This window comes from Hypomesus nipponensis, chromosome 10 (assembly GCF_054491055.1).
Source record: "Hypomesus nipponensis isolate SF chromosome 10, ASM5449105v1, whole genome shotgun sequence".
Lineage (NCBI taxonomy): Eukaryota > Metazoa > Chordata > Actinopteri > Osmeriformes > Osmeridae > Hypomesus > Hypomesus nipponensis.
Genome location: NC_140370.1, coordinates 6848267 through 6860408, shown reverse-complemented (window position 1 = coordinate 6860408; position 12142 = coordinate 6848267). Strand labels below are relative to the sequence as shown.

General features: G+C 40.9%; 1 protein-coding gene across 1 annotated transcript; it reads right to left on the bottom strand.

The window, feature by feature from the left end:
• Positions 1-6114: 6114 nt before the first annotated feature.
• inhbab (inhibin subunit beta Ab) lies at positions 6115-11192 on the bottom strand. The gene is made up of 2 exons (XM_084707252.1): positions 10724-11192; positions 6115-7949 (listed from the first exon to the last, which is right to left on the bottom strand). Exons 1-2 carry the CDS (start codon positions 11190-11192, stop codon positions 7135-7137), a joined length of 1284 nt encoding a protein of 427 aa, XP_084563378.1. The 3' UTR covers positions 6115-7134.
• Between the last annotated feature and the right edge of the window lie 950 nt (positions 11193-12142).

Below are 12142 nucleotides of genomic sequence, written 5' to 3'. Positions count from 1 at the left end.
GTGTGCTGACGTCATGGCAGCCCCAGATGAAAAAGGCCCATTGATTGAAAGCACTCCATCTGATGATATGGGCTATGTCGGCCTTTTCAGATGGAATGTAGAACCTCTGAGTTGAGGGTTAGAGGGAAAGAACAGCAGGATCTGGGACAGATCAAGGAGAATACCGATAGCTTGTGAGGGTCGAGTAGTGAGGGACAGCATGAAGCCACTCTGTGCGTGATCTGTCGCGGAAACAATATTGTTTCTATTGGACAATTGTATAACATTTTCTTCCAAAAACATAATTAGTGCCACATTGTTTGCCACAGAGCATCACACTGTACATGTTTTAACGGCATTACACTGTCAGGATCTGTGGCATAGAGTGGTATATTTATTCTCAGAATATGTATTTCTATTTCAATACAGTCCAGCCTTAATGAGACCCCTAAGATATATTCCAATCTTAATGAATGATGTATAACGGTATAAACTTTTTAAAAACACAATACAGAAACCTCAGTGATAGTGAGAGTGGTAAGTTATTTTTCAGTCTGAAGACCGTTGCCCATTTGTGGGGAAACATACAAGACAGTGTCCTAATTAAAAGTAATACATTTGAAAAAAGGCTTGGCTGGGTCTTCTTGGGATTCATGTGAACTTGTCACTCCCTGTAAAAAAATGCATTTGTCATAGTACTTAAGTCCCTCTTCCCTTATTAATGACAAGACCCAACTGTGAAAATAAATTGTTGATTGTTTTCTCATATTTTATCTGTTTAGGCCTTTTGCTAGCATCAGACCCTAAAGATCTGCATGTCATTTCCACTAGATGTAACACATCAAGTGGCAGGAACAGAACAGCATTACTTTGCTGCCAACACACATTTTAGGTGTCCTCCTACCCTGAAATGATTCAAACATTTTTGAAGCATTTATGTAGCAAATCATTTTGTGTTTATATTGTAAATGAAGGACTATTACATTTTATTTCAGGCCATGCTGTAGGCCTGTATGCTGGGAAAATGGGTAATGGGTGGTGGATTGAGGGTTTTGTTTTTTATTGTGGCTTTGAAACCGCCCTGTCTAGTACAGTTTATTGATGCCCCTCTGTCCCTATCAATCTCTGCAAGTCTTTTCTGTCTGGTCATGGAGCTGTCAGTCAGGGCTGAGGGGCTGACCCTTCTGAGCTATGTTTCCCCACAACGGACCGAACAACAGTAACATGGATTAGCTAACACAATATATGTTGACTGTTTATATGACAACATGAGAAGTGATGTGTTTATGTTTATTATTTTTATGAAAGGTTTTATTTTTTATGAAGGGTTGTTTCCAGTATCAATGGAGGAGCAGTTTTTATTTATTGCATACTTGCTGGAAACAAAGGAATCAATCATTTCATTTTCACAAATGGTTCCACGTTTTTGAACGGCATTGCTACCAGTAGTTGTACAGAATTTAATTCAATGACTTGACTGAAAATAGATCATAACTAGATGATAAAATATGAACTTTATGATCCTCCAAATTGATGATAATTTTCTTTCTTAGGGCATGAACCATTGAATACATAATACAAATCCACAACACTCCAGTGTTCAATGATTTTAATCCTTTTTGTGGAAGTGAAGTAATCCTTTGACACCTACACATCAAAGACCAGACTGGTAATGGATTATTCTTCACATTTAATTTTCTATATACACACTTGTACCACACACACGTTATTCACACCTCTCCCCCAGGCACTGATGCGTTCCTTAAGTCAAGTCAAAAAGCAGGGGGAAGGTGTTGTGTGGGTGTAAAACGCAGTAGAAATGATGGTCATGATGCAGGATAGAATATTCATAGATCACGATGCAAAACTTGTCCATGTTAAATTTGTCCTGTTTTTGCTAAATTAATATGCAAATGTTGTACTCGTAAAGATCCATTTATTCTGTGAAAGGATACTAAATTCATAATTGCATTTTAATGTTTGGACAGACAGATAAACAGGTTTCCTGGAGGCAAGCTTGGCACAAACTGTAGGGTAGAAGGAATGTTTATCATCCGATGTTGATCCTGTTTGTCTGTACAGTGTGTACACTGTATCGTTCCCCTGTACCATCCCGTTTAAGACCTCACGCACCTTAAGCCCATCAAACCTAGTTTCCTTATGTGGAGTGGTTCCATCTTTCTCTGAGTGAGTCAATGATAAACCTGGAGGTTTCCCACAACCAAACGATGTCCTAAAGAGCCATGGAACTCAAAGTTAAACAGCCCTACAGTTTAAGTGGTCCCTTTAGTGTTCCACCAAGGTTAACTTCTGCATGATAGAATGGTGCAATATCAAAAATGAATCCAATTTATAAAAACTGTGAGCTGAGCCATACTAGTAGGATCAGAATCTAGGGCCTTTCTAGGCATCATGGTATGCATTAGATTCATTTAGTTGTTTTTGTAAAATGCTTCTGTCTGAAGATGAAAACGAACAGGAAAAGAGGGAGGGCGAGAGAGGGGGGGGGTGTACAGTATCACAAACCACCCACATTACACACTTTGTAATGCTCACATGTGCTGTTATTGCTGCATCCTTGGCATCCAGTACCAAATATAGTAATTCTCTTTTGGCATGAGTAATCTCTTACACGCAGAAAAAAAGGGAGCACTGATTTCTGTTGTGTGCAAGTGAATAAGTCTGTGTGCGTGTGGGCTGAGTGGTTGGTTAACAGGGGGTACCCTGTCTATTTTGACAATAGTTGGGGTGGGACCACAAGCAGTTTCTTAGTTTATGAGTGAAGTGTTTTGTCATTCTCTAAGCAGGTTGTAAGGCAGTGTGAATAGTAACGGGGTAAACCGGACACTATTAAACCTCATTTCTTTGGAAGCTTTGAACACCCTAATTATGTGCAAAGTATGGCTACCAGAATATATAGTTGTCTGGATAAAACATGCCCAAAGCCATAGGAAGCTCACTGTAATAAATAAATACAACAATACATTTGAAGTGCTACTCTGGTTCTTGGGATGGACCAACAGCAAACAGACGTTACAAGTGATGGAAAGTGTGTCATTAGACATTTAGTTTACCCTTTGTATCTTTTCCTTTGCCAAAAACTTCGAACCGCAAAGTCTCCTGGGTAGCAGGTATCAGTCTAACACTATTGAGTAACGCAACATGAAAATAATTGAGTAACCATGTGGGTGAAACAATTGCTTAATTAAATATTTGGTGGGTCCCTATTATAACCAATCAGGTCCCCAATAGTACAAAAGGGAGTTGTGTGAAAATAACAGAGTAATTATGCAGAGACTGAAATAACGTAAATGTATGATTCTGAGATGGAATTTCACCAACATAGTTTCAAAAATGTAATATATAAAGATTCTGAACATCGCCAACAAATTGGTATGTATAGAACCGTGTGTAAAGATTTTGCAGTGGCTGTCTGTGCATTTCCCGATTGGGAAGGTATTTCCATGCGCCCAAATTTTCTTTTCTATTACAATGCTTATTGTCTGAGCTAGGGACAATCTTCAGTATGGTGTGATGAGCCAGGTCGGAAATATCACTGTCTGATATCAGTGACCCGTCCAGAGCTTTGCTCTGATTAGTTTTGTTGGATATCATTTTATAATATATAATAATTAGGTAAAACTGTAAATCCCAAGGCAATAAATAGTTATACCCAGGAAGCCTTGGACCATGGATTCACTTGACCCCCATGCTGGGGCCAGCTTCTTCGTCTTGTAAAAGAGGGGAAGTGGTCTAAACCATGTCATCACGTATAGGGTACCCTCTTCCATTGGTACCCACAGCATCTCTGACACGCCCAAATGTTCACCAAGACTTCAGAAGCCAAACTTGTCCAAATCAGAGAGAGATGAGTGGAAGACCTTCATAATGAGTAGGACGAATATGGCATACGGGCGAGCAAACCATCCTTCAGTCTTCCAAGCCTTTGACAATGACATACTTCGAGACTATGGATTTGTGGTCGGAGTGGGAGCCGTTCAATCCCATTGTCGCAGCAAGCCCAGCCAAGCTACATCCAAAACATATAATTCTCACTGGAACCTTCACCTGCAGAAAAGAACTACAACATCGGCAATCAGGAACTGCTGGCCATGAAGTTGGTGTTTGGTGAGTGGTGTCATTGGCTGGACGGGAGTGGAGGCCCTTTCTTTGTTTTCACCGACCACCATAACCATTTCTGCAGCAAGTGAGGGTACTTTCACCTAAAGATTCTCACTGTTGCCCTCTGGCAGTCATTGCTAAAACTCACATTACCGTTGTACAACGTCATGGCATCCGGTTCTACCTGGAACACATTCCACGCACGTACACTGTCAATACTCACTCATTTAATTGAAAGTGAACTGCAGTAGACCTTGCCTCCACTTCACAACTGGACAAAGTTCATTAGTTGTATTTTCTTTAAAATGGGTACAATGTTTGAAGAAGGGGGGGTGGGGGTGGGGGACAAAGATTGATACAAAAAAGTGGTGACTGGTTAAGATTAAAGTAAATACGGAAAGGATTCTGCAAACAGTCAAAGTGCATTGGCCTTATTAGAAGGTTACAGCACTGTAGTCGGAAATACTTGGTTTAATTGATTGCACATTACTTCAAGCACAGACAGTGTTGCAATGTTTGCAAATTAGATCAGATCAGCACAGTGTAAAACTTTTACATTGACCTAAAGTTATGTATTTCAGAGTGTGAACATATTGCTTTTGTCATATATTTCCCCCCCCTAATCATTTACATTAGTGTCTCCTACTCTATGCACTGCTGATTTTGAATGTCAGATATCCTTGGGTGATATGTATGTCCTCTCGATTTGTTTCTGATTCCTCTTGTATCACTAGCATCACTTGGCAATGTAGCTTGAGAGGTTTCTCATGCTTTAATTTTAGCCATTGGGAAAAATCTCCAGCTGCTTGCTACATTCAAACTATGCGCAGGCATTTACCTGTACCTTCCTCCTGTCTGTTCCTGCACACCCTTCATACATTAAACACCAACTAGAGAAAGGGGCTTGTTATCAACAACGTATTCAATAAACACAATTTACAACACACCGTTCTGGTAGAGTGGTGGTACAGTAGATATGGCAATTGTTGAAAGATGTACAATTTACAAAACTAGGCAAAACAAACATTAATTTAAATGAGGATTTGCTCATGGGTGGATTGGCCCCCTGCACCCCAGTCTAAACATGAGCTAATTGGGTGAAAGAGTCTAAAGTAAGCTATAGATGTCTCTAGTTTTTCAGCACTCTGGAGCTCAAGACGGTTTTTCTGGCACCTACTTCAATTACTACTGTAATTTGGAGTTTAAGATTTTTTTCCTTTGGTCAGACAAACTCAAGCACAACATTTTGTCAAGACTGATAAACTATAGATGGCCAGATGGATACTGTAGATAACTATCAATGACCAGAAATGTATCAGTCAAATCATCTTACTAGACGCTGTGTTTATACCTTAGTCTGAAAACATATGGATGTCACATGTGGATTTCCCCAAATTCCCTGTTATTGGCACTTTCACAAAGCTATCAAACTCTAACTGCTGGTGTTCCCACATGCAACACATGGAACAGGAAACACGTTGCCTCCACAGCTGGCCTACTTCCTCCTATATCAAATCTTTGTCCTTTACCAAACCATATCATTTCCTTTTTCCACACTTGGATAAAGCACTAAACTATTAATCGTATAACATGAACGATTTCCTAGAGAAAATGTTAGGAAAGTTTTTGGGGGATTGAGTTTTAGTATAACTATTGTTCTTTTTTTTGTACAAATCTTATTCAAATCTGAAGATAAACTGGTTTGTATACCTGAATGTTTTAATATCCAATTACCTGTGTCTGGGGGCACCCCAAGCTTACTGGAGGATAAGTCTGTGTATCATGCAGGCTGAGGTCTCACCGCAGCAGCCTGGGTTCAGGTTCTGCCTTGGCCCTTTGCTGCGTGTCCTCTCTCTCTTCCTGCCTTTCTGTCACACTTCACTTAAAATGGTCCATTAAAGCATGAACAATGCCCCAAATGATATCTTTACCATTGTCTCAAGTGTAAATGGAACATACCAAAGGACTGTAAAGTTAAAACACTGCAACCAGTAGGAGACGATGCACCCGAGCTATAACAGAAGACTCAAAACAAAATTAGTACAGCATATTTAATGATGAAGCAAATTTTGATGGCAAATAAATTATATAAAAACATCCACAAGCACTGTTCAGATTTGTAAAACAAAGCAATAACCATACTTTACAACTTAATGCAGTTGCCGAAATGCACAAAAAGTGAGTTTAGGTTTTTTATTACTTGTTACGGTTTCTTACTGTTTTTCAGTTATGATGTTATTGGTGATCTGAAATCATTGTCATTCATTGCTAGATGTTAGGAACCTTAATATTATAAATGATTACAAATTGAACATTGAAGTTTAGTGGTCACCTATCTTTGGTATTACTTTAATTGAAAGTAAGTCTGCAGCTGTATTAGTCAGTGTATTTGTATTCATACTGTACATTATAAAGTTTTTTCTTTATGTACTTAGCAGCGGTTTACGCAGCCCCTCTTTTCTCAGTGTCAGCTATGACACAGCTAGCAAGAATATTGGTATAGTGCAAATGTAACATTCATTATATTTTATGTACAAAACAAGATAGTAAAGAGATAATAATATTAATATTGACAATAATGATATATCTTATCAGAAAGATATGAGTTTGGCTCCAGTAGCTAGTCAAACATTTTTCAAGTATTGCTCAACAAAAAAACAAAGAGAAACAGGTTAAAAAACTGAATGTATCAAAAAGGTTTTCGGAGGGGTGTGTTTCAACGTGTGTGGGGGGGTGCGGACGGGGCGTGACCTCAAGTCATAACACCTGATTAGTTGCATAGTGTTCTCAGGTTCCTTATAAACTCAGTTTTCTTTGCAGTGCCGCAAATCAAAAATTCAATTTTACAGAAAAATTCCATTGTTCTACTCTCTTTAACAAAAATATATTAGAGACCTTTATATCAGACAACTTAGATCCCATTTATGAAGACAGACAAGCATTAGCATTTTGAAAGGAAAAATGGCAACGATTGTCCCTTTTCTCATCCAAGTAACTGGTTTACACAAGTCTCTTATCAAGCCTCCATGTCTTTTATGAGCATCCACACTCCTCCACAATCATGTTCTGGATATCCTTTTTGATAATCTTCTGCTCTTCGTTGTAGTAGAGCATGGACATAGCACGTAGCCGCGTAGGAACACAACAGGACTTGATGTTCTGAAAGGGGGTGTAGCCACGCATGCGATAGTGGTTGATCACTGTGGAGTGGAAGGAGAGTGAGGACCCTGTGAAGCTTGACACGTGACTTGGGCAGTCGCCCTCGCAGTAGTTGGCATGGTAACCTGACGGAGCAATGATCCAGTCATTCCAACCGATGTCCTTGAAGTTCACGTAAAATTGCCGTTTGCAGCAGATGCGGATCTTGCTGTCGCACTCAAGACCCCTTTTGTTGCGCAGGTGGGGGTGATCCTCGCCTGGCCGCAGCACCACCATGAGGAAGGGTCGGTGTGATTGATCCTTCTCCGTACCTTGCTCGCCTGTCATTGGGGCCAAGATTGGCAAGGCGTTGGCCTCGGCGCACAGAGGGCAAGACACATGCAGGCTGAGGACGCTGCCACCACTGTCTAGGAGGTCTTGCACACTGCGAGCTACAGGGAATGTATGCCAACCACTGCGGCGGGAGTCAACTGTCTTCTCAGATATAGACTCCTCCTCTTGAGCCAAGTTGGTAGTACCCAACGTAGGGCCCTTTAGATGGTTACCTTGTAGGAGCTGGATGGTCACCTTGCCCTTGCCACGGTTGCCCTTGGGCAACTTGAGGAAGATCCAGACATTGGCTTGCTCCACCACAGACAGGCTGCCCCCTTCCTTCGATATATCAAAGGTCACACTGGTTTGAGAGTCCCCTAAGAATGCAAAAATAAACTTCTGTTAGCCAAAATAATTCTCAGTATTTCCTTTAAGACTTCAGTACAACACTTGGTATACAGCCATGGCCAAAAGTTTTGGGAGCGACATACATTTTGTGTTTGCAAAGCTTGCTGGGCCTTGGCATAAAAGGCTCACATAATTTCAGTAAGTCATATCACCAGCACAGGGGAAAGTGTGAACTAGTTCTAGCCACGTAAAATCACTTTATCATTCTGATAAATGGTCTATAGTTGTATATTTATGAAATAAGTGCAATACAAAAGTTTTTTTAACATATGCTATGTATACTGCAATTTTTCAGTGTCATTATTGTTAATTAATCTTTACATTGTTTAAAATAATATTTATATTTTTAATAAGTTATGCAGGTTATTTAAAGCAGTTTGTTAGTTTTACAGTTATGACCCACGCAAAACTGTTACATATTTTCAAATGAGAAATTGTCTTAATATATTATTATATTTTGCTGACTATCAGCTATGACAATAAAGAGCAATTACCTTACACTGAATGCATATTGTATGTTTGCTTTTGATCTCAATGCTAAAAGATTGAGATTTTGCACGGAATGTCACATCTTAGGACAGTCCACTCTGCAAACTCAACACTGTTACAAAAGGTTGTGTTTGCTAAAGGTCTGTGACTTCCGATAAGCTTGAATGTGCCTGCCAATTGCTTTGTGAGATATTTACATTATAATGTTAAGAGAGAGGCTCTTTGTGAGGCTTTAAAAGGCAGTCATTACTTTTATTATTTTATGTTCATTTGGGGAATTGGCAAAATAGTTATCATAGTTATCATAAATAATTATCCATTTCACCCAAAGTACTGCCAAGTTAGAACAGACAACCGACATGAGCCTATGTCTTTAGCATGTTGAAAAGTAATATTTTGGACCCCCAAATGTTATAATAATCAGAATTTATAGAAACTTGAATGTGAGCAATGCCCCGAAGTGCATTTGACTAAATATCAGAATGAAGGAAAAAAATTAAAAACAAAAAACAACAACGCATCTTTCCAAACATTTGTGTCAGGGAGAGACCCACTGCAGCCACAGGAATGTTGTCAACACTGTTGTTTGTCCTTTATTCAGTCATAGGACAGCAGCAGTTGCTGTGAGATGCAAGCAGATTATTTGTTTCATCTCTCCGTCTCATCCCTTTACCTCTCTCATTCTCCTTCTGTCTCCCAATACCCCTCTCTTTGTAATGTTCTATTCCTCCCTTGCCCTCTGTCTGCCTCACTCATTGTGCATTGCCTTGACCCCCCTTCTCCATTTATAGCCTTTACACACAGCCCAAAGTAATTATTGGGGCCCATATTTGGATGAATGAAGTGATTATGTACGGCCAAAAGCCCTGTGGGTATGTTTGGTTCCAGCCCCAATTTACCCCACTACCCCCTCCTAATTTCGGCAACTCTTTGAGGGGCCTTTTATTAATCGAAGGTTTCATTCAAAGGGATATACTATTTATAGCCTGTGGCCATTATGCACATTTATGTAAGCAAACAAGGCAGGAAAGAATGCATTTGTCACCCGCTTGGTCTTCCAGCCTGATTCATACAATGGCTCTTAGCCCCTGTGATCAGCAGAGCAGGGAGTGATGCACCCCCTGCTTGGGGTGGCGTGCTGTTCATGTACAGGAATTTGTACCAAATTGGATTTCTAATTATGACAATGTACAATACCTTCAACTTATTAAACTTCAATTATCATTGAAGTATTCAATTCAATTATTTAAACAGAGAATTGATTTCATCCCCATGTAACCAACTGAATTTGCAACTGATCAATGGAATGGTGCAACAACAATCTTAAAAGTAATCAGCATGCAGTGCATACCATGCACTAGCAGTGCTGCTACTAAGTTATATCTACGTTTGTGTACTGTGGGGTTTCCTGGGCTGACACAAAGCACCAGCGTTGAGACACAGCTGGGGAACATGTGTCTTGTTGGCAGCCTTCCCTTTGCTACTGGGTGGGTATCCCTCGCTGGCACTTTCCAACAGTCTCCAAAGACTACACACATTTTCTATTTTAGAAAGATGTGTAAATCTGGTATGTGTTTCATGTATTCTTTGTGCAAAGACAAAGCCACATTGTGCTCATGAACGCATTGTTGTACAATTATTGTCAGGGTTCCCACAGCAAAGGGAAACACAGTGTATTGCGGGGAGTCACAGAGACTGACAGCCAATCGCCTTGTTTGTCCGATTGAGCGAGTCTTTTCTCCTGCCTTTAGTCACTAGGTCTCATTGAGTAATAATGGCTCCCTCCTGGAGTTTCCTAGAAAGAGGTATAATTCGCTATTTAAATCCAATGGATTAGCCTCACAGCAGATATACAGAAATGTATATTATATTTGTTATTGCCCAGACAATTCGCTTTTGTCTATTAACATATACTCAAATAGAATCTTTCACCTTAAGGGCATAATGCCCGCACAGACCCTCCCACTGACATCAACATAATATATAAATCCATACTCGGATAACAACATTTCATAGATATTTAATCTTCTTTGAGTTTAGGAAATATTTGCCAGTAGTGACTGTGTGATGTGTAATGAATAATATTTAGCATGAGTTGTAAAAGTGAAGAACGGAAAATGTTGTGATACGTTTGATTCAATACTTACTTAAAATAAGTTAGTACTTTTGACTAAAAGTGACAGGGTACAAAGATTTGGAGCAATATTCACTTAGACCCTTGAACACAAACACGCACACACAGTTGTCACCTCACCTGGTTCTGCAAAGGTGATGATTTCAGAAGGTGGCTCAGGCGGTAGTCCCTCGTCCGATCTATCCACCTCGTCCTGGATCTGCACGCTTCCGTCTTCACCCACCCGGCCCACATGGAGCTTCTTGATGGCATTAAGGAGGGCAGCCCGGGGGACGGGGTGCGTGATATTGGGCCGTGTACTTAAGTGGAGCATGTTCAAGATGTGTCTCTTCACCGCCTCCACCATGTCAGTCTGTTCTGTCGTCATGGAACCCAAGTCAGTGCCAGTGCTGGGTACCAAATCCGGAGACTCCCTTTTCATTTGAGCTAGAACACAGGCTGGGCAGGAGGATGCCTGGATCTCATCTGCTGGCCCCTGCATAGACTCGTCCGCACCCACTGACCCTGCCGGAGTCGGCGAAGCACAACCTGTCCACGCTGCCATGAGCAGTACCAATATCCCAGTCACAAGAGCTAACGAGGGCATCATGGGTTGTAGATTTAGGACACACATACTCTCTTTCCAACTCTTACCCACAAACGGTGTCGACAAAAGAGGACAAATGCACTGGAGGTCTCCTCTCCTTACCTCACTGAATCACAAGGTGTTGAGGTGTTGCCACTAGAAAACTGTTCTTGCCCAGGAGGGCAAAAATCAAGGACAGATCGTTTTTATTCTCAAAAGTTTCAAAAAGTTAATTACTTCCGTAAAAGGTCTTGCAGAAGAGTTCAGCAATACCAATCTTGATCTTGTAACAAATACAGAACATTTAAGGTCTCATTTCAAAAGTATTTGCTTCAGTTGCCCTCCAAAAAATACCTTTCTCAATGTGTACAGCAGGTGTTTTGTCTCACTAAGCCGGTCTTCTTTTCTTGCAGACGAAGTGGAATGATTTTGTAATAGATTGTCCTGTCCTTGTGGGAGTTGGGAGAGAGCACTCCTGAGCTGCAGTGGTGTCTTGCTGATGTGCCACAGACTCTGAGCGCTCCGTGCACCAGAGCTCAATGGCTTTGTGGAAGTGGGCAGGGTTACTGGGTCCTCTCTCCTCTCTTTCTCTCTGAACAGTCTCTCTTTATCTTCTTACTGTAATTATACCTCCCTGCCTCTTTTATCCCTCCGCTAGCCTACCTCCATTACTATGTTTCACTATGCGTGAGTCACTGACTTCAGCCCCCCCCCCATCCTCACCCCCCCCCCCCTTCTCCTATTCACACGTAAGACTCACACGAGAGTCAGAAATCAAAGCATTTTTTGTACATACCTCGGTCTCTCCCTTTTCACGTAGCTTTTTCGAGCCTTGCAGTCGGATGACTTTTCGCGCATCGTGGTGGAGTTTCCTGACAGATGCACGTCACGACGGAGTAGGAGGAAGAGGCAGCGTGTACGCACGGAGTCTCCCTGATTCATTCATACCACACACTTAACACTGACATACACAC

What these genes read in the sequence shown, in the direction of transcription:
- inhbab (XM_084707252.1), bottom strand. Translation starts at nt 11,192, where the DNA reads ATGATGCCCTCGTTAGCTCTTGTGACTGGGATATTGGTACTGCTCATG. An exon ending in CATCACCTTTGCAGAACCAG is followed by an intron (nt 7,950 to 10,723) that starts GTGAGGTGACAA and finishes TTGCATTCTTAG; the next exon opens with GGGACTCTCAAACCAGTGTG.